The sequence below is a fragment of the Diaporthe batatas genome (genome assembly GCF_019321695.1).
Source record: "Diaporthe batatas strain CRI 302-4 chromosome Unknown Contig00006, whole genome shotgun sequence".
In the NCBI taxonomy this organism is placed as follows: Eukaryota; Fungi; Ascomycota; class Sordariomycetes; order Diaporthales; family Diaporthaceae; genus Diaporthe; species Diaporthe batatas.
In genome coordinates this window covers 1850938-1874288 of record NW_025408553.1, presented here as the reverse complement: position 1 = coordinate 1874288, position 23351 = coordinate 1850938, and the positions used below count along the sequence as shown (strand labels likewise).

The 23351-nt window shown below is 34.5% G+C and overlaps 6 protein-coding genes across 6 annotated transcripts; 5 read left to right on the top strand and 1 right to left on the bottom strand.

Moving 5' to 3' along the window:
* The first annotated feature begins 108 nt into the window (after positions 1-108).
* KVR01_006039 (uncharacterized protein) lies at positions 109-1286 on the top strand. The gene is made up of 3 exons (XM_044787957.1): positions 109-400; positions 471-688; positions 760-1286. Exons 1-3 carry the CDS (start codon positions 254-256, stop codon positions 863-865), a joined length of 471 nt encoding a protein of 156 aa, XP_044644842.1. The 5' UTR covers positions 109-253; the 3' UTR covers positions 866-1286.
* A 3630-nt stretch (positions 1287-4916) lies between these two features.
* KVR01_006305 (uncharacterized protein) lies at positions 4917-6209 on the top strand. The gene is made up of 3 exons (XM_044794442.1): positions 4917-5073; positions 5154-5603; positions 5679-6209. The coding sequence occupies exons 1-3, from the start codon at positions 5031-5033 to the stop codon at positions 6035-6037; spliced, it is 852 nt and encodes a 283-aa protein (XP_044645108.1). The 5' UTR covers positions 4917-5030; the 3' UTR covers positions 6038-6209.
* An 874-nt stretch (positions 6210-7083) lies between these two features.
* KVR01_006157 (uncharacterized protein) lies at positions 7084-8893 on the top strand (the record flags this gene model as incomplete). Its single annotated transcript, XM_044792360.1, has 3 exons — positions 7084-7213; positions 7395-7706; positions 7830-8893. The coding sequence occupies 3 exons, from the start codon at positions 7084-7086 to the stop codon at positions 8891-8893; spliced, it is 1506 nt and encodes a 501-aa protein (XP_044644960.1).
* A 5030-nt stretch (positions 8894-13923) lies between these two features.
* KVR01_006327 (uncharacterized protein) lies at positions 13924-16159 on the bottom strand. Its single transcript, XM_044782251.1, has 2 exons — positions 15839-16159; positions 13924-15777 (listed from the first exon to the last, which is right to left on the bottom strand). The coding sequence occupies exons 1-2, from the start codon at positions 16129-16131 to the stop codon at positions 15207-15209; spliced, it is 864 nt and encodes a 287-aa protein (XP_044645130.1). The 5' UTR covers positions 16132-16159; the 3' UTR covers positions 13924-15206.
* Positions 14270-14860, top strand: KVR01_006098 (uncharacterized protein; the record flags this gene model as incomplete). The annotated part of the gene is made up of 1 exon (XM_044791203.1): positions 14270-14860. The coding sequence occupies one exon, from the start codon at positions 14270-14272 to the stop codon at positions 14858-14860; it is 591 nt and encodes a 196-aa protein (XP_044644901.1).
* Positions 16160-17129: 970 nt separating the features above from the next.
* KVR01_005772 (uncharacterized protein) lies at positions 17130-18191 on the top strand. Its single transcript, XM_044782274.1, has 3 exons — positions 17130-17503; positions 17619-17743; positions 17804-18191. The coding sequence occupies exons 1-3, from the start codon at positions 17207-17209 to the stop codon at positions 17928-17930; spliced, it is 549 nt and encodes a 182-aa protein (XP_044644575.1). The 5' UTR covers positions 17130-17206; the 3' UTR covers positions 17931-18191.
* Positions 18192-23351: the final 5160 nt, after the last annotated feature.

The following is a 23351-nucleotide window of genomic DNA, read 5'->3' as shown; positions in this document are numbered from 1 at the left end:
GGAAATTGTATCAAACCCGTTTTGGGGATGAAGTGATAGGGCAAAATCATCCCGTCTTACATGTTCAATTCCGACGCGTCGTAAGCAACCCCCTTCAAACAGTGAGACATAACATACAGCCCGCCCGCAACCGTAAACAACAACGATATCAGAAATGTGACGACTGCTTCATTTTTTGGGCAAAGAAAAGTCAATCATTTCCACAGGGCCCTACCAGCTGTGCGATTATACTCACCCACAACCGCCTCCCAACATGCATCATTATCCCGGCCCACTCCGGCGCCTCGGTATCGTACCCGGCACAGTCCGCCTGACAGCCATCATCCTAGAGGTCCTCAGCTTTGTCTTCCTCTGCATACGGCATGACCCGGATTACAACTGGACGACCAGCTACGTGATAGTGAGCGACCACCCCGTGCCTTTCTGCTCTCACACAGTTGATTCTGACAACCCACGCCTGCACCACCCAGCTCGCCTACCTGATCCTCATCGACCTGATAGAGATCGCCTGCCTGTGCGGGCAGGCCCGGGGCTGGTTCCTGTCTGCGCTGCCGATGTTGATCGCGGGCGACGCCATCGGCGCCCTTGCGCTGGTCTGCTCGAGGGACTGGTACGGGCTGTGGTACTGGCATGGGCCGTGGTACACCATGCAGCACCAGATTGGGTCTGGGCTGTTCTTTGCATTGCCGTGAGACTCCAGAACCTTGGAACCCCTTGGTGGAGGGAAATCCTACGAGCTAATATCTAATTGTTTACCAGGATCCTCCGCTTCATTTTGCTCATCCTAGCTGTGTTTGAGTACAAGTACGAGGTTGATCAGGACCGGGTATTGGCGGCCGAGAGGGAGTGCCTGCTGCCTCGGTAGATACTCGCACGATTTTGGCAGACTTCCTGAAGTCCCTTTCATTGACAGGCAAAGCTCCGAGTCACGCAAGTTTGAGGCCGTGAACAAAGCGCATTTTTGGTTCAAGGCTGGCATGTTGGAAGAAAAAAGCGTTTCCTGGATGTGGGCCAGAATGATCGCTGAACCCGGCATAGATCGAGTCAGGGGTGGCCGATGTGGATAATGATTGTCAAGATTAACAAGATCTATAAACTAAATCTACACTAGGTCCCGATGGCTGAGCCCCTGCACCGGTTGGCGACTCATGCCTCGGGGATGTCACTATGTGCCGGGACAATCGCGGGACGATTCCGGACAATTACGCAGTTGCACGCGTGTTCTCGAGTACGTACAAGCTAGCAGTACCATGGTCTGGCACAATTGTCTATGCGTTTGTTACGCATGTCTGTTTCTCGTGCACCTGGGCAGCAAGCAATCCAAGCAGGGGCGTCCCTAGGTGACGGGATTCTGGTCAGATCAGGCTCTTCAAGTTGAGCAATCACTGGAGTTGAGAGTCGCATTATAACGCGAGGATTCACTGGTTCATTTCTACACGGCAAATAACATACCTAAGTACTAATCTTTATAGACCATTTGGAAATACGCTTAGTACAACCCCTGTTATTCTCTATTGGAAGGTATCATGCCACCAGCAAATTCAAATCGAGGAAGTATTGTCCTTTGCACAGCCAAGACTGGCCCCCAACAGCAGACATAATTCAGATACTTTTGTCTCCCAGCCATCTCAACTCATTTGTTCCCAAACCGGTATGAACAGAACTCTAGCTGGGGTATATCGAGACATGAAGAGCCAAAGGCATCGCAGGCTTGGCACTAGTACCGGTACGCTTTTGTGTTGTTCAATGTTGGATTTTTAAGCACCATGATCGCGTAAAGAGCCCGAAAATGCCGAAATGTCCATCGTGACCTCCATTCCTCGCCCCAAAATTGTACCTAGGTACTTCTGTCCCCTGCCATGTTTCTAAAGGACTCGGATTGGCATGTCTCCTCGGAACTGGGACATCCCGTTTCCCCAAGGCTCCAAAACGTTCCCAAACGAGCCGAAGACTTTTAAAAGAGAGAACGGAAATTCGCGTACCTAAAATTGGAAGGTGTGTACCCAACTATAACTAAGTAGTGCCTATATATATATATAAATTTATTTTAATTAAGATCTACTATAATAATTAGTAAGGTTACTATATATAACTACTATTTAATAATATTTCCTTATTAATTTATAAAAGTAAGGTAGAAAATTATATAAATTATATACTCTATAATTAAATTTAATAGTATTTTAAGTATAATTTATATTTAATTATATATATACTTTAATTTCTAATTATATACTTTTATTATTATTAGTAATATTATTTATAGTTAGGTTTACTTATAATAATTAATTAATAGTCTTTTATACCTTTATATATTACTTTTAGTTATTAATAGGGTATTTAAGAATATATTTAAAGAAGTAAATTATTACTTTAATTAATAGTTTATTTATTTTATAAACTTTATTATTAGCTATTAGTTTTATTAAATAGTTACTTATTAGATATTATTATTATAAATATCCTTTTAGTTTAAAAATTATAAGGTTAAGTTATTTTACTTTTAAGCTAAATTTATTTATTAGAAAGAGGTTATTATTATCTTTATTTTATTATTTAACTTATTTTTAAATTAATAGTTATTAACTTTATTTTTTATTTATTATAGTTATTATTTAACTTTTATTTTATTTAAAGATATTTATTTTATTAGTTATAAATATAGCTATTTTATAAAAATATTCCTTAATTAATCTAACCTACTCTAATAAATAAATTATAAGTAAAGGGTTTTTAACTAATAAGTTATAATTAAGTTAAAAGAATTTATATATATTAACTTTCTTAAAGGGTTATTTAACCTCCTCTTTATTAGTAATTTAATTAATATAAATTAAGCTATATTATATAAATATAGAGTAAGTATAGGTTAATTATAAATAGTTACTTTATAGAACCTTACCCTTAAGTATTTATAAGGTATACTTTTTAGTATTTAAGAGAAAATCTAGAGCTACCTATAAGACTTGTACTAAAAGGTTTTCTAACTATTTTTATTTATTAAACTTTTAAAGGGAGGATATCTTTTAATATATTTTTTTTAGTTAAAAGTTATAAATAATATTTTTTAAAGCCTTATAAATAACCTTAATAAGGTAAAGGGTATTCTTTATTTTATAACTTAAATAAATTTTAAACTTTTAGTATATACTTTTATTAAGGATATTATATATAAATTAAAATTAAAAACTTTATAAATTTTATAAACTATTTATTTAATTATAACCTCTCTCTTTTATTTATATAATAAATTTTTAAATATTAAATTATTACTTATTAGTTTAAAAACTCCTTTTATAAGTAGTATTAAACTAAATTAAAGACTTAATAATTAGTTAAATACTCTATAAACTTAAATAAATTAAATAGAATTTAATAGGTATAGAGAATTTTATTTAAAACTTTTAATAGGATTATTATTTTATTTTTATTAGGTATTAAATAAGGTTATATTTTTATCCTTATTCTTTAAATCCTCCTTATTATTAACTTTTTTTCTATACTTTATAAGCTTAATACTTTCTATTATTTTTAATATTAAGGATAATATTTATATTAATATAAAAGATATAAAATTAATAATAAATATAAAGAAATATATACTTAATAGTATTAATTAAAATAATATTATAGTTAATAATAATAACCTTTAAATTTATAACCTTATACTCTATTAATAGTAATTTAACTTATTCTAAAAGCTATTAAAAGTCTATTTTCTTTTATTATTAATAATATTTTAAAATAAAGGTAAGTTCTTCTTTATATATATTATAATTATACCTTAAAAATATAATATCTTCTTATTATTAGTTATATAAATATAATTAAGGAAAAGATATTATAAAAATATTACTTTTAAATTTATATAATCTATTATTTTTATATTAGAAAATATTAATAATACTTTCCTTTTATTTTAAGTTTAATAATATTAATAATTTTACTTTTAAAATTAATTTAATATTATTTATATTAATATATAGATACTTTAACTCTTTTCCTTTATTTTATTAATTAAAACTTTATTATATTAAGTTCTAATATTATTATAAAATACTTTTATTAAAATATAAGTTTAAGTTTCTTTAATTTTATTATAAAAGGGTTATATATAGTTTAGGAAAGAAATTTATATTAATTTAATATTAGCTTAATCTAACCTTACTTTATTTTAAATACTACTTAAAGCCTATAATAAATATACTTCCCTTTTAAATTATAAACCTCTACTTACCTACTATAACTTTAATTATATAAATAAATTTTATTAAATATAATTAGCTTTAATTATAATATTATTATAAATAGTTAAAGTTAAAAGTTATTATATATTATAATTATAAACTAAAACCTTTTAATATAATTTTAAATTATAAAAATTATTAACTAATTAACTAACTTTATAGCTTTATTTAACTTAACTTTAAGCTCCTTATAAATATTATATCTATTATTAAAAAGCTTTAAAAGTATAAAGAGATTAAAAGTATTAAAAATAATAATTATTAATAATAATATTATAATTCTAATTATAATAATCTACCTATTATTATAATTTAAACTTAAAGTAATTAAGTATTTATATTATTAACTATAATACTTAAAAAATAATATTTAAATAGATATAATAAAAATTTAATCTTTAATTAATAGTTTTTAGTATTTAGATAGTTAATTCAACTTATAGTAGTATAGTAGTTAGGAAGTGTGGTTGGGTGGGAAGAGAATTCGTTATAGAGTATAATAGGGGGGATGTAAAAAAACACTTTTTGGGTGGTGTAATGAAATGAAATAAAGTCCTCTGATTGGCTGGGGCACTGCTTAGTCATAGTTGGGTACGCGCCTTCCGATCTTGGGTACGCGAATTTCCGTTCTCTTAAAAGAAGAGGGGAAAGCAGGAAACAACAACCGTGGAGCTCTTGGACAGCAGTAACTACTTATATATCCATCGTTCTACGAGTAGCATCAACACAAGCTGGTCTAGATTGGCTTCTATCGGAACTAGCTACAACAAAATCCAATTAAAAATGCCGTCCGGGCCTGACCGAGTGGCCGTCATCACGGGTGGCTGTAAGTCTTCCTCGACCACGCTAACGACCTAAACTCAACCACTGTCCCAAACTCGAATAACGTTTCTAATAACGCTACAGGTAGAGGCATAGGTCTGGCAGTGGCCCAGGCTCTGGATGCAAAGGGCGGATGGAAGATCAACTTAATCGACATCAGGGATGACGAGGGCAAACAGGCTGCAGAATCGCTTTCGAACGCAACCTACCATAGAGCCAATCTGACCAACTACGACGAGGTGACAGCAGCGTTCAAAAGCGCCTTCGTTGCCGGAAAAAACAGACTGGACTTTGTGTTTGCGAATGCTGGCATCATCGAGTCATCCAACCTCTTCGCAAAGCACGACAGTATTGACGGTCCTCCGCCCCCAGACTTCGCAGCAGTGGAGATCAACCTGAAAGGCTGCATCAACACGGTCCATGTGGGACGTCATTACATCAACCTGTCGCCGGGCAAAGGTTCTATCGTGATCAATGCTAGCTCTACCAGCTTTTGGCCAGCATACTGGGCACCGATTTACACTGCTTCGAAATGTAATTATGCTGCACCAATTTCCCACACGCGTGATTTTGATCAAGGACATGCTGACACGAGATTCGACCTTGAAGTCGGTATCCTGGGATTCATGCGCACTGTCGCCGACTCTTACAAGCTTGACGGAGTCCGTGTTAACGCGCTTTGTCCCGGTGCAGTGAGGACGCATATTGTACCAGACCGTGCCTGGGACTCATTACCAGTGGACGTATTCACGCCGCTGTCGATCATCACCGATACGGTCCTGAAGTTGGCTGAGGGAGCCGAAATTGTCGATGCCAACGGCACGAAAGCCACCTCGGATGAGCTTTTCGGGAAGGCTGTCGTGGCGAACGGCAAGAACATCTATATCCAACCCGAGACTGCATACTGTGATGACGTTATGGAAAGAACAATCGAAAACACGAGGATGGGGAAACAAACAGCCTTGTAAGTTTACAAGTGGACAACTAGTGGTTCTTCGAAGTACGAGGGCGAAACCGGCGGCTTTCGCGGGTCCAGATTGTCGGTGTGATATGAACGGAAGCCTTCCTTGACAGCTGCAAATGTGGATGGTGACATCTTAGCTTTGACATAATTTGATCAAGTATTGAGAGCAGTGAAATGGATGTGAGAGCTTTCCTGTGCCATTTTTGAGACACGAGATTTGTTGTTCCTGCGTCGCCATCAAGTATCAAGCATCTCCGCTTGCCACCAAAGCCGCTTCTACTTCGTTTCACTGTCATTGTATTCTATACGTAAAGAACCGCGTCAAAGTAAACGGAAAGTGTGTTCTGTGACGTCTGCTACGTGACAGAGATCGACAAACTGAATCGTTAGGAGTAGGAAGTCCAGGTCCAATGTGACCAGGTATCTGGACAGTCATGGCGCCTAAAAGTACAAAGGTTATTTATTAGCTGAAAAGTCAAAGTTCTCTCTTTGCCTACACCCGCCGCAGGCACTCGCTATTATTAGGCTCACAAATTTTCGGGGTAGCTCGGAACGCTGTTAACACATCCTACATAGATGTTTCCCAATGCGCGCCGGCAGCGAATCGGAGAAGGGGCCCACGGAGCGATGGTGTGCTGCACAGACAAGGCCAACAACTATCTCCAGCTGGCTCACCCGGCTTGTGTGGGGAGATCACGAACTCAGCGAAATTTGAACCTTGAGCTTGCTTGCGACTTGGGATGGGCGACTTTTCCGAAGCGCCCATGGCCCGTATGACCCGGCATCATTTCTGCCCAAATGTTCTATCATCCTTGCGGTCGTGAGGCTTCAATAGCGTTGGAGAAGTCGACCCAATTTTTCATCCGCAATTGTCGTCCATCGAAACGCTCAAGAAATGTTTTAGAATTGGTTGTGCCAAACAGGTTCCAAGAACAAATCAACACAAGACGCCAACAACAGGCCTCAGCATTGGCAATCGAAAAGCTTGGGCTCTCCTAAAGCAGGCTTCGCAGCTCAAGTGGCGGAAGCTCCATCTCGGAACCAGACAAAATGGGAGTCATCCACAACACACATCAACAGCTGGCGATCGCCATCACATCTGGCCTCCTGTTCTTCACGACCGTGATTGTCGGTATACGACTTTACATCCGATGCATTCTTTTGAAGGCAGGCTCCGCGGGTTGGGATGACCTAACCGTGTCCATCGCATGGGTTTGTCCCACAGAACACCACTAGCACATGAACTCAAGTTGATAAAGTTCGAACAGGTGATGGCAGTGGGTGCTTCAATCGCCACGTACTTTGGTAGGCGTACGGTCTAGCCTTTGATGACGAATAAGACTGACCTTACCTCGGCGCAGAAATCAATTCAGGCTTGGGGCGGCACATCACGGACCTCACCAAAGAGGAAATCCACAGTTTTGAATTATCGCTGTTCATTGTAATCCAGTTCTACAGCGTGGGCCTCAATGTCGTCAAGATCTCATTTCTTATTCAGTTTTATCGCATTTTCCCCGATCGAAGGGTCCGACAAATTTGCGTCTATTTTGCGTTCTTCTCCTTCTTATGGATGATTGGACAGAACATCCTCTACGCGCTGAGTTGTGTTCCGACCACTGGCCTAGTGAACAATCCGCACTTAAAGGATATCTGTGTTCCGACACTTCCAGTCTGTAAGTCACCCTCTGTTGAAAACGCGAGATCTTACTCTATTTGACTAGCGTTCATGGTGCCACCTTCGAATGGTAGCAGAAGACACATGGCCAGGGTGATCAGAGAAAGCTGAACACCAATAGGGACCGCAATTTCATGTATCAATGTCGGCACGGACTTGATCATCTTCTCCATCCCACTGAAACCTTTGTGGGAGATGCCCCTGCTACGGCGCCAGAGATACCTGCTCATCGGCATTTTCTGTTTCGGCTTCGTCGTCGTCATAATCTCGGTTGTGCGCATCCCAACACTTCGCCACGGCGCCTCATCACCGGATCCGACATTCACCAACGTCCAGACAGCTCTCTGGTCCCTCGCGGAGCTCGAGACAGCCATCTTGTGCACCAGCCTGCCTATTCTGAGACCGATTGTCGCGCGCTTCATGCGAGGGGTCGCGCCACCCGACGCGGCAGATGAACATATGAAAGGCCCGCATGGACAGGTCATGAACGTCGAGGACGTCCGTCACGGACCCAGGCAGCTACCAGGGGAATCTCTGCTCATCCCTACTGCGATGACTGGCTCGACGCTTAAATCTTTGACACAACAATTCAAGTCCAAGACCAGCACAATTGGCGAGCAGGAAATTAGCCTTCCGCCGTTGCCTTCTTCCACAGTAAATGACGGGCCACCCCGAGAACCCGAGCCTGAGGAGTGGCCGGTTCCCGATCCACTCGGCTCCAAACCTCTCGAACCTATCAAGGACTTCGTTACACGGTCATCTGTTGGGCCCTTGCGATCACCTTCGTACGAGGAAATGTTACCACCTCACTTCCTAGACAACGGAGCACCAAGGCCCAAGGCCAGGATGATCACGAGGGGCACCCAAACGATGATAACATGGGACCCGCTCGTGGACCCATTCCAGGTACCAGAAGCCATCGAGGAACCTAGCTTGAAGGAGATAGACCTCGAGGCGAACAAGGCTGGGGCGCGAGTGACTCAAGAGCGCGCGGAGACAATCAGCGAATCCAAGGAAACAATTTCGCCCTTGCTGGCTGATGCACGTGATCGGAATAGAGAGAATACCGATGCTCGCAGCCTGGCTAGTCGTTCGACACGAGGTAATCGCAGGGCTGTTGGGATGTCGTGGCTGAGGTTATCGGGTGACTCTGGATTCAATAGTTCGCGATACTGGGAGAGGTAGATTTATCACCCGCGCCGTTACAATGACCTATCATTGCAGGGATAAACCAAAATTCTAGAGAGTGAAGTGCCGATATCGGGCCCCAGGCGCTGAGGCGTTGCTATGTACCCCAGGTATCGATGATTTGTTTGCACTCCTTTGTTGGCTGACGTTGCTAGAGCCAGGCCGGAGAGGAGATGCTGGGATCTACTTGTCGTCACATAAAAGGTTCCAACTCTTGCATATCTTTGGGTGGGCCTAATGCGTGGGCTCTCGGAAGGATAAGACTGTGAGCCAGCTGGTAGGCTGGTTGGTTGCCTGGGTGGGATGATTGGGGCCCCTTGTCCAGGAGAACCAAGTTACAGTAGAGATCCTCCTGCAGGTTGATTCAGCGTTACACATATAGTGGCGTGGCGACAGTAGCGCTGCGGCACAGATCAATTGCGTACAAAAGGAGCCGCGTGTCCTAAAATGGGACCGAGATGAGACCTGGACCATTTTTAATTCCAAAACTCATATTCATAATCCGGTCCGGGTCAAGTAGTACATTGAAGCACTTGACATGGCCCCAGGACATAGAGCTGCAACGGTCTGACTCTCTTATCGACTTGCTCAACCGATCGAGGTGTATCTCCTATTGAAATTGCTTAAAAACGAACACTCTGATCTTGAGAATGGTTTACTCTATCTGTCGTTGGTGGAATCGCACTGGTGGCTGATGTACGGTGTGTTTCTCCTCTTTCACATTCTGTTCTTGACTTTGTAGATTCGTCCTTCGTACGGAGAGGGCCAGACCAGTCCGCCAATTGTCAAAGCATAAGCAGACATTCCACTCCATAGGTGGCCATTGGTTGTGATTTCATGGCTTGGAAAGCTGAAAACTCTCCAGGACCTCTAAGACAGCTTTACCTCTGGCGAGGTCGCACACAGCGGACGTACTCACTTAAGAGCCCGTCCGCCTATCAGTCCGAGACATTAGTCACTCATTAAATCTAGACTGGACTATGAAACATTCGTATTGCCTTTTTTTTTTTTCTCTCTCTCTTTGTTTTCCTTGAGCTGATGCAAGCCCCTGAGAATTCTGCCACTTGAGCACAGGATGCAGAGAAAAGCCGAGGGGTTCGCATTATCTGGCAATGCACTAGGTCCTATCTGTGTTCCCAGTCTGGAATTCGATCAAAAATCACTCGTCTCCAGTCGGAAAAGACTATGATTTGATAGCTACGCTCTTGAGCGTTTCGTTGCGTCTAAGAAATTCTGTAAAGACTCTTTGCTTGAGAAATATAAAAAAACGGGTACCCGCGCTAAGAAGACATACCCGCGCTTGGCAGGGCCGAGATTTGGGTGAGACTCGACCGTGGCGGAGACCATTAAGGGCCAGATGCTCGACGATTCCCAGTGTAGTGTGGTAAACACACATATAGTATTCTAGTAAGGATATTGGCTTAATAATACCTCTATTTCCTATTTAATAGTACTTCTTGTCTATAGGTGGAATTTCCTCCTCATATAGGGCTATATTAAGACTTAATATATACTCCTTACCTTATTATAATTTCCTTACTAACTATAACTATTTTAAAAAAAAATCTATATATATTTTACTATTAAATTAAAGTTATAATTAATTTATATACTAAAAAATAAAAACTAATATAATATAAATTTTAGTATAATATATTAACTAGCTTCTACTATTTATTATTATAATAAATTACCTATAAGTTTAATAAATATATATAATAATAACTATTTATATAATAATATATTATTATAAACTTAAAGATTAATATTTAAGTTAAATATAGTCTTTTATAGATATTATTATTATTAAAGGAGGAAAATTTAGCTTAAAGTTATAAATAGGTTAGTAAATAGTCTTTTATATAGTACTAATAAGTAGTTTTATAATATATTTTAGATATTAAAATATATATTTAAAACCTTTTATTTAACTAATAGACTATATACCTCTTAAGAATATAAAATAGTTAATAATAATATACTAATTAATAATATTTTTTTATTTATACCTATAATGAAGCTTAATAGAATTATACTTATTATTTTTATTATATTAAGTAATTATTAATAGAATTATAAAGAAGTATTTATACTATTTTAAAGTTCTTATTAAGGTATTTATATACTTAAAGTTTAAAGAGTAGTTTAATAAGTAGTATAAATTATAAAAAGAATATATACTTTAATAAATATATTAATATTATTAATAATATATATATTATAGTCTTTATACTTTTAAATAAATAAGTAAGGTAGAGAAATTAAAAGGAGATAATATTATAAAATATTTTTATTATAATTAAAAATAATAAATTATTTATATATATATTAATTAATACTAAGAGTTTAATAAGTAATAAAATACTTTTAATATAGTCTTTAAGAAAGGCTTTATAATTCTTTTAAATAGATTTTATTTAATAAATACTAGATTTAGATTATAAAAGAGTATTTTAATATTATTTTTATTAATATAGTATTATTTATAGAATTAAAGGAGAGAAATAAAAGCTATTAAATATAAAAACTTTATAACCTTTATTATATTTAGTTTTATATTATAGTTAAGTAGGTATTTAGTCTATTAAAGAGGAAATAGAAGATTATATAGGTTTTTATATTTAAATATAATATTAAAAAGTAGATTAGGTTTATTTATATTTATATAGTGCTTTAAAACTTTATATTTAGCTTAAGTAATATAGAGAAGGAAGAGGGTAGTTAGTAAGGCTTTAAGTAAGTTATTTTATATATTTATTATTATAAAGTAAGGCTAATAGTTTATTAAATAAAACTAAAAGTATTAAAAAAGGTAATAATAATAAAATATAACTAAACTATTATAAAAGGCCTTATTATTATAGTAGTTAAAGAAAAAAGTTTATAATAGTATATCTATAAAAATATTAATAGTTTATTAGTTAATAAGGGTATAATTAATTATAAAGCTATTTAAAACTTAACCTTTAAGTATCTTTTAATAAAAATATTTAATTTTATATACTTAACTAAAATAAAGTATTTTAATATTAAAAATAATATTTTTATTAATTAAACTATTTTATATTTAAATTTAAAGTTAAAATTAAATTTAGTTTATTAGTTAGAGAGATATAAGAGTTTAAATATACCTAAAATTAGGTAGTTTAATATTTTATAAAGCTTTATTAATTATAGCTAAAAATAGCTAAATTTCTTATATTTTAATAATACTTTAATATATCTTAATATAATAAAAGAATAAAGATTAATTATTAATAGGTTATATAAAGGAGATTATAAGTTTTAAAATATATATTTTTAAATTTTTATAGAATATAGTTTAAAAAAACTTTTTAAAGATATAGAATTTATATTTAAACTAATAAATAGCCTTTAATTATTACTACCTTATTAAGTATACTTATAGCCTACCAACCCTTCTACCCTAATTAACCTACTTTTTTTTTTCTTTTAACTATTATAATTTTATACTTAAAATACTATTTTAATATTCTTTATAATATTAAATAAACTATTTTATATTTTAATAGTTAAAAAAACCTTTTATTTTATATATATAAAATATTACTACCTTATTATTATATTAATTAAGTTAATTATTCTTTTAAAATAGTAAGTAGTTATATTTACTATAATAATTAATACTATTTTAAGCTTTATAAAGTTAATAAGTTAATTAATAAAAGTTGATAGTTTAGTATTTATAATGTTATTAGTAGCTTTATAAATTTATTAACTTATTATAAAAAAAGGAGGCCTAGCTATAAAGGGAAATAATAATATATTATTAATCTTAAAGGCTTGATTTAGGTTATTAGAGTCTTTTTGTTAATTATAGCCTTACTTATATATTTATATAACTTTATTTTTCTCCTTTTCTTCTAAATTATTATTAACTTTACTATTAGCCTTAAAACCTTTTAATAATATTAGAGTATTAATCTCCTCATTTAATGCTAATTTTTATTAAAAAATGGCTTTATAGACTGCCCTATTTTTAAATAGTATACTCTAAAGCTATATTACATTTAAATAATAGCGCTTTATTAATAAGAAATTCTTTTTAAAGCTTTTTATTATATTAGTTTTCTTATTATATATTATACTAAAATAGTTAAGGAATGTAATAAAATATTTATACTACTTCTTTTTACTATTATACTTATTTTTTAATAATTTTATTAAATACTATTAAGTTAGGTTTTTATTCTTTAAAACGCTAATTATTTTATTCTATATAGGTCTTTATTAATATAAATTTATTAAATTAAGTAAACCCTTTTTCTTATAGTTTTTTAAAAGCTTTATAAATTGCTAAGTTTATAGTTTTATATATTTAATTAAGGCTACTTAAACTATTTAAGGTAAAGATAATAGTTAGCTAATTAGACTATATTATTATTTATATATAGGTACCCTTATTATTAATAATATGGCCTTTTGCTTCCTATTAGCTATCTAGGCTAGTAGTGAGATTAATATATCTTCTAATAGGTAAGAGGCTTAATTAATAGGTTTTATAAAAAAGTTAAGGGCTAGCTTAAAGAAGTTACTATTATATAGTTCTAATAATAACCTCTTATCCTTTAAAAGTATAATTTATATTATATATTTAGCTTATAAAAGACTATTAAATTCTAAAAAGTCTTCCTTAATACTATTATTAATATAACTAATAAAGGATTTAAGCTTTATTATAATAGCTTATAGGTAAATAAAATATACTTAATTAGCAATATTATAGTTAACTAATTTAATAATATAAGTTAATAATATATAGTTTATTATAATAGTAATAATATTAACTTCTTCTTACTAATTAACTATACTTAAAGAGGAAAGTAGTAATGACCTCTAACCTTAGTAAATAACTTTTTACTTAATACCTAAATAGGGATAGTTATATATATAAGTAGTTTAATAAGAAAGTTACTAAGTAGGGGCTTACACTATATTGGGAATTGTTAAGTATCTAGCCCTAAATGCCGCTCGGTGTCGCCTACAAATTGTCCAAACGTTGCATTCAGGTCTCAACGGCGGCCTCTGGCGAAACAGGGAACAGGCAGCGACACCGCCATCAAGCCTTGACTAGAAGGCCTAGAAGTGACTCGGGTAAGTCGGCAGTGGCAGCCTGAGCCGCCGTCATTGGATGACAATGGAGCAGTAATCCTGGAAGTGAATCCCTTGGCGCACACCACGGCGAAACCTGATGCAAAAGCAGACTGCGGACGAGCTGTGCAGTGTGTGACGTTCAAGGGGGGTACGTCACATTGGGGACTCCGATTTTGTGGGTTCTCAAATGCTCGACTTCATTCATTCTCTCGACACAACCAAACCCGACTTCTCTCCTCCACGCACCACAAACTCGCAATGGCACATTCAAGACACCAGTCCTCGCGACGAGACAGGGGGCCCTCGAGGCGGGACCGGGACAGATACTACGATGATGATCGGGACTCGATCGACCTATACGACGAGGAACCTCGTGGCCGTGCCAAGCGACCGGCTCCCTCCCGGCGATCCACATACAACGACGCCAACGGATCTGCAGAGTACTTCGAAGACGAAGACCGCTACTATCCACCACGGTCCTCTGACCACAAATCCAGAAGACACGATCGGGGCGGCCGGAGGCACCACAGCGAGCCGCGGTCTCCCTCGAGGCGTGGCAGCCGCGATGGACACAGGGGCCGTGACCCGTCCGTGGACAACAAGAAGAAACGCAATCAGATGATAAAAGCTGGTCTATCAGCAGCAGCTGTCGAGGCATTCCGACAAAGGAGCAGGCCGGGTGATTGGGTAGGGGAGAAGGGCGTCAGGGTGGCGACCGCCGCGATAAGCGCGGCTGTGATCAACACCGGTATCGACAAAAACCCGAACCACGGTGCCATTGGGAATATCATGAAGTCCACAATCGGAGGCCTCGTTTTTGACAAGATTGCAAATGGGGTGAAGCGGTAAATAATGACGAAGAGAGCAGCGCCTGCCCTGGCCAAATACTGAAAGATCAAGGAATATCGGCGTTGGATAGAACATGAAAAGGGGACCAGGACGATCAGATGTGGACAATCACGCTGCTGCCGGATCATCTATGGAAGTTTTGCACTGGTAGCTCCAATTATGAAGGACTCATGAATGTTTTTGATACCATTTCTTTAGAGCAAAAAACACGGAACCAAATCGAATTCCATTTCTTGCACAGTCCCCAGATTGATACGGGGATGCTTAGACCTCACTGGCAGATGCGAGAACCGGGTCGATCTCAAACCCAATGGCACCAACTGAACACACGACTAACTTCTGCATCTCAGTCCCAGAAACAAACAGCCCTGATCTCGATGCTTTCCCTGACAGGCATGTCCCCCGTCTCATCAATCTGGAACGCAGTATGTGGACACCTCCAGCCTGGCACGTCCCTCTTGGTATCGTAGTTCCTGAATACCACAAGCTCGTCCGGCCCCATCTCATGCATGTAATACCAGGCATGCCGATCCTCCCGTGCGCCATGCGACATGACGTAGTTGCCGGACCTGACGCCGCTCGGCTTGAACCTGCGCTCCCGGATCTGGAAGTCCGAGTCCGGGACGGTGGAAGCGTCGGCCACGGCGAGCGGGTCGCGCTGCACCGTCTTGATGGGCCGCCAGGCGTTGACGAAGGCGAACCGCGGCGAGGACTCGAGGCGCGAGGCTATCTCGGCGGGGAACCTGAGCTCCTCTAGCGTGCCCTGGATGTCCTCGGGACGTGCCGCATAATCCACGTGCGGGTGCCCTGACGCAGCGGCTAGCCAGCGGCCCGATGGGTCCAGCTTGCCCTTGGATACTGGCTCGTTGCACTGTCTGATGCAGTGGTTGAACACGTGGACGGTCGAGGCGCCGGTCCTGGGAGACCCGAGGTGAGCTTTGCTGGCGGTGCATTGCAAATCCTGTCCAGATGGCTTACAGGTCTTTGATGACTCCAGAGACTTCTGGGTACCATAGCGTCTTGATAGTCTCGTCGTCATCGGTGCTTCTGTGCTTGCCGGGGAGCTTGACAAACTTGAAACCGTTCTCATCGAGGCTGAATCTGTCTTCGATGCCGCGTATGTCGTGGATCGTCATTTTTCTTGTGGACTCATTGCTCACTCCCAAATAGCGAGGCTGCCACTCCTCGGTTGAGATGACCTTCCCTGTGGCCGGGAAGTAGTTGATGTCGGCATGGACATCGTGCGATGAACTTTTGCCGTTCTGGTCCATTTCGGATGAACAAGCATGTACATCAACACGGAGAGCATGAGAAAATCGCTTAGCGGAATACTCGGCGGTTCGGCGTCATCAAACAACTTCTCAGTCCTGCACTCCAACACGGCACGTGATTGTCTTGGAGACCCATTTCTCTTCTCACGCTATCACGGGAATTTGAGGGGTCGCCTCTAGGCAAACCTTCAGAGGAATTGAACTGATCGCATTTGGAAAAGAACCATAACCAGCCAGGAATGCCTCCCTACCCGCTCAGTCATGTAGAATATGTGACAATGTTGTATTTTTTTTGTCGGCCGTGATCTCCTGAATTGGACTTCGCAACTGCATATGTAGAGCTGCGGGGAGTCTGCGGCTCCAGTCCATCGAAGGGTACATTGACGAGCGGCGGTGTGAATCCTTCCAATACCACAAGGAATACCTCTGTCAAACTGCTATGGAGCTGTTCCCGCAACGCCTTCTGGCTCTTCCAACCAAGATCGCACAACCTGCTCTTTGATATGAAGTATATGAGACTCTGTAATCGCATCTTCGGACAATAGGAGTATCTGGTGACGGAATTACTTCATCCAGCATTCCTTCGGGTTGACTAACCATAAATTTCCGGGAGGCAAGTGCAGAGTACCTAGGGCAGTCATCAGCATCCAAAAAGACATGTTGGTAGCCATGGGTGTTGGATCTCACAAGTCGTATGACCGGGAGCAGGCACCGGAAGCCGGCGCGACACGGCAAGGGGGGAATCCATGCAGATTTGGTGACTTTATTGGTTGGAAAGCGAATCAGGAGTCGACTACTCACAGAATTCAGGAAGGCGACGTCTGGGCAAGCTCACCGACACCCAAAAGTGACACTCTGCGAGGTACTTGGTCTTAATCCTGCATGCGGGGGGAGTCCGAGACTTGCGTTTGGTTGGTCGGCCTGTACGAGCTGCAGTTGAGGGGTGATGGGTGGCACCTGAACATTTTCAACGGTTGAAATAAATTTCGAAACCCGATGTCAGGCGTCTTTGAAGGGCACACTCCCTCTTGCATCACGCCCCAAACCCACAATTGACTATCCCCAGGACAAGAAGATGAGCCCCTTACCCGCACCGCGTCGCATCGTGACCTCCAACCTTGCCGTCCCGGAGGGTCTCAATAAAGTTGACAACTCAGAGCCGGCAGTCGAAGTAGTCAGCGAGGAGCTCCCTCTCGTGTCGGAACTGGGCGGGCTGTGGTTCGGACGGCCCGTCTTCACGCACGAGAAAGTGCCCACTTCAAATACCGGGACCGACATAACCGTGAAGCCAATCCCGAACGGTGGGCTCTGCTTTCCCCATGGCGCGAATGTCAGATACAACGAGATCCCGCCTGGTGGTAAAGCTCCCATGGTAGGTCGAGGAGGGCGCGCCTGGAATTAATGTCTTCCTCGCTGGCCCGGCTTGCTGACCAGAGATGCGTGAAAACCATCGGACCACGACGACTGATTACATCATATTTCTTCAGGGGTCTATGGTTCTCATAACCCCGGATGAGGCCTATGACCCTGGCACTTCGGACGTGTCGGGCAAGCTGCGGGAGACAGTCTGCAATGTTGGCGACATAGTCGTGCAGCGTGGCACATTGCATGCGTAAGATTGGGCTTTGTTTCTCTGTTAACCCTATTGTGCACGATACTGATAAAATGATAGGTGGGAGAACCGGTCAGGAGAGTGGGCGCGCTTTATCTCGGTGCTCATCGCGTCGGAAGACAACACCGTGGACCGCGCCGAAGGAACATCGCAGAAGCTGGAAGAAAGTTTCAAGATGGTTCTATAAGGGTGAACCTACCTTATGATCATCTTCTCTACAAAGACTTGGAGACGAATGCCCACAATTTGATCAGTTCTCGCCCCACTGCATGTCTGCGGATGCTCCGAATCTGATCTCGCGCGCGAAACTTGGTAGCCGAGTGTTTCGTTTTCTTTTCTAATACCACCACAAAAATATCAGTAGGCATCATAAATATCGTGTTTCAACTCTTTTCCTGTGACGGAAAGCTGGCCGAGCTTGATGTGCATGTTGCACTACTACCTAGGTAATCACAAGTACACTCCCCAACTTGTTTACTGGTGATTCTTTTCCTTTGGCTGCGCTATTAATTAGTTATTGCTCTTTAATTAGGCAAGGCTGCGGCTAATGCCTTCTGACCAGTTATGGCCTCTTCACTTGGGACTGGTTACAGCTCTGACCAGTAATGGCCTCTGGGATGCTGACCAGTATCTAAATGTGACCAGTCCCCATAGCTATCGAGCTGACCGGTCACTCTGTTGAGGCCAAGTTTTAAGGTCTCCTCCTTCACGCTGACCAGTCATCGCCCTGCCTGTTGGGACCGGTCACCGGGCAGCCCGTCTTCATAAATACCTACTAATTACCATGTCCTCCCCCTCATCACAATCATGGTCCTGACAATCGAGTTTAGGGGGAAAAAACACAAGAAGGGCATGATCCAATTTTCTTTACGAAATATTCACAATTACTACCGAACCTCAGGAATGCTAACTAGTAGCAGGTCCTGAAATCACTCCGTCACCATCTCGCGATTTCATTTCGCCGCGATGCGAGCTGAGCGTCGCACGGCCTTAGATGTACTCTTGCTGTTTCTGATTGTTATCTTGATGGGGCGTGATCGTCTCAGTCTGGGTCGTTGACATTTCAGCTTCTCGGCTTTCTGCGGCCGGTGAACTGCTTCTCGATGAGCAAACAACGCGGATAGGAATGGTGGTGCCGTTATAGCCACTTACTATCGCACCAGCGGCGGGCGAGTGTCATGAACTTATTAGAATCAGAGGTAGGAAACTCATTTTCGCTGCTGTTGCCATCTAATTCAGGATGCTGGCTTACAGTTAGACGATCACTTTGCCTATCCTAGAGCCCGTAGTTGCGCTCAAACACGTCCTATTAAATACCAGCTTAAGTCGAGTCGTTCTTCATTGCGGTATGCGTTGCCTTGGCGTTATATACACCACAAGATGCTAAGCATGCAATGCCCTTTGAGGAAGAGGGACTGGGCAAGGGAAACCGCGCGTAAGGGGCAGCGTGGCCTCCTTTATATACCTAGGTACTCAGCACACTATGTGTCAGACTAACTCTTCTGCCAGCGCCGTCGCTGGGCTGCCGCAGGCAGCATGCTCAAAGCCCAAGGCTAGGATTGCGGATATATGTGTCGCTGCGCCCGACCGTGCTCGCGCCAGTGCTCTGTAACAGGCCTCAAGGCAGGGAGAGGGCGTATACGGAGGATGCACATGTAAGTAGCAAGGTAGCTCGTCTGTTCCATGCTTGTGGATCCGTAGTTAGTTACGTAAGCAGGCCCTGCAGGTAGTTAAAACCACACTTTTATAGGCGCCCTTTGATAGCTAATTCTTTTAATTAATAATTTAACTATTTATACTTTTAGATATTAGATTCCTTATAAATTCTAGTATTCTAATATATAGGTATAGAGTAAAAATATATAAAAATAATTATTTTTATTAAGAGAACTTTATTTTATTTTTATATTTAATAAGAATAATTATAATTAATTTTAATATTATTAAATATACTTTTAAATAATTATTAATTTAATTATTATTTAATTTAAAATAAATATTTATATTTTAATTATATAAAGTTAGATTATTTTTAATAATAATAATAATTATAGGAAGAGAACTTTATTTATTAGATTAAATAATAATAATATTTATTTATTAATAATTATTATTTATAAATAAATAGTTTTTAAATTAGTTAAAAGTTTTAATAATAAGTATTATATTTTTTATATTATTATTATTAATATAATTAATTTATAATTAAGTTAAAAGAATATATTAATAAATATTAGTTTTATTATTTTATATTAATTTTTATTTTTAGTTAATTTTTTTATTTAATACCTTATAATATTTAATAAAATTAATTTAATAAAGGATTTCTTTTAAAGAGTACTTATTAATTATAAGTTTAATATTAATAAATTTATAATTAAAGGAATATTTTAAGAAGCTTACTAATTAATATATTAAGTTTATAGACTTTCTTAATACTTTAAATATTTATTTTTTAATTTAATAAAACTATAAATAATAATTTAAAAGATTAAGTAAAATATAATATTAAATTTAAAACTATTAAAATAGCTTATATTATTTAAAATAATTATATTAATTAAAATTTAATTTAATTATTATATACTTTAATAAAATATAATTCTTTATTATATTAAATAAAGTAAATAAAATTATTATTTTAATTAATTTATATCTTTTAATAATAAACTTTTAATAACTTTAAACTTTTAAGGTTAATATAAAGATAATATAATTAATCTTTAATATTAACTATATAACCCTTTATAGAAACTTATTATATTAATAAAGGTTTATTTATAAAAGTTTTTTATAATAATTCTATTTAATAAAATTAACTTTTTAAAACTTTTAATATAAAAGGTTTTCTTTTAAAGAATTTTTAACTTAATATTATAGATATTTTTATCTTTAATAAGTTTAAAAGAATATAAGTTTAACTTTATACTTTTATAATTTCTTATAAATTATAATTAAATAGAGTCTTTATAAAACTATTAAATAATTTTAATAATTTTATTAAATAAATATTTACTAATAAACTAAATTAATTTATTTTTATAAAAGTAATTATATAGATTTTAAATTAATATAATATTTTTACTTTTAAGTTATACTTTTTTAATCTTTCTACCTTATAAAATAAATTATATATTAATTTTATTTAATACTTTTAAAATATTTTTTAAACTTTTATTTTTATAATAATAATTTATAATAATTTATATTATTTTATTTAAAATATTTTTATTAATTAATTAAATATTTATATTAAAATTATTAATAAATTATTTTAATTAGTAATTATAATAATTATAAAGAAATTTATTAAATATATTAAGGTTTATATTAATAAGATAATTAAATAAAAATCTTTATTATTTTTAAAATAATAGTTTAACTTTATAGTATAACTACCCTTTTTATTATATAAAGGTTAACTAAAATATTATTAAAAGTTAAAAATTATATAATTTAAACTAGTTAATATTATATTAATATAATTAATAATCTTTGATTTATAAATTAATAAATAAATTATTTACTTTATTTTTAAAATTTAACTTATAATATATAGATAATATATATTAATGTTTATATTATTATAGTTTAAAAAGATAATATTTACTTTAATTATAATAAATAAAATTATTAAATAAAGAATTATAAAGTTAAACTTACTTTTTTAAAAATATTTATAATTTATTAACTAATTAAAATATTATCCTTAAAAGGTTTTTATAATAATAAATAACTTAATTTATTTAATTAATTATATAATATAATTATAAATTAATATAATAAAATAATTAGTTAAAGTTATTTTAAAGTAAATTATTTAAAAAAATACTTAAATTTATTTTATTAAAGATAACTTTAAATAAAAAAGAATATTATAACCTTACTTTCTATATAAAAATAATAATGAAGTTAAAAACCTCTTAAAAGAAATCTTTAATAATATTTACCTAAAAGATTAAAACTATTAAAATACCTTCTATATAAAAATAGATACTAATAATCTCCTACTTTTTTATAATAAATTACCTTATAAAAGTATTAAAATATTTTATAACTTTTTATACTTAACTTATTAATAATTATAACTTTTATACTTTTTTAATTATAACTTTTAAACTTATTATTATTTTAAATCTTTAATAATAAAACTTAAATTATACCTTTTATAAACCCTATATAAATAAATAATATTAATAATATTAACTCTTTAATTATAAAAATATTTTTATTATTATAAAATTTATTATAATTAATAGACTTTTAAGGATTTTATAGTTTTTATAAAGTAATCCTTAATAATATATTTTTAAATAAACTTATTTTTAAAAATAATCTTTTATTAATAAATAATATACTATATATAAAATAAAACTCTTTATTTATTTACTTTCTTTAATTAATTTAAATTAATATTTTTAAAATATATAAGTTAAAGCTTTTAATTATAAAACTATATTTTAAATATTAAAACCTTTTTTACCTTTAAAATAATACCTAAATACTTTTATAAATAACTTTAAATTACTATTTATATTAAAAGTATACTTTAAAGTTTTTAATTTATTTAATAAAAGTAATATTATATAAATATTTTATTAAAACTATTTATTATATTAATATAAGTAATTATAAACTTTTTATTTTTTAAATAATTTAATTCCTTATAAAAGTAAGTTATATATAATTTTATTAAAATTTATAAAGATATATTTATTTATAAAAGTAAAAATTCTAATTTTTATTTTTCTATTTTATATTTAAAAACTTATAACTATATATAAAAAAGTTTAATTTAAATAATTTATTTAATATTTTATTATAATTATTATTAATTAAATAATTATATTAAAAATATATATATTTTATATTTAATATTATAAATTAAATTTAATATATAATAAATTATAGATAATATATTTTATAAATTTAAAGAATAGCTTTTAATATATTTAATTAAACTTTAAGATTATAAAAAAACTACTTTTATTATATTATTTAACTTATATAAATAATTAATAATATTATTTAGTTTTATAATATTTTAATTATATTTTAAAAGTTTATTAAAAATTTTTATAAACTTTATAAGTTTATATATAATTTAATAAATAATATAATTATTTAAGTAGATATTATAAAATAACTTTATAAGTATATATTAATTATATTTATTTAATTAATAGTTTATAACTTTATTTTAAATATATTTAAAATTAATTTATTTATTAAATAAAAGTTTTTAATTTTTATTTTAAAAATAATATTATTATTAATTTAGTAAAAGTTATTACTATTTATAACTATCTTATATTAATAATTATAATTAAAATTTATAACTTTATTAATATTATTAAGTATTTTTATAATTTAATAAATAATTATTTTAAATAAATTAATATTTTTATAAATTATATTAGTAACTTTAAAAGTTAAATTATTATACTTTTAAAAGGTATAGAAATAATAATATAAAATTAAAAATATTATTATTAACCTTTTAATTATAAAACTTTTAATTAATAGCTATTTTTATAATTAAATTTAATATAAGTAAATATTATATTAATATTACTTTTTATAATTTTACTTTTATAATTAAGAATCT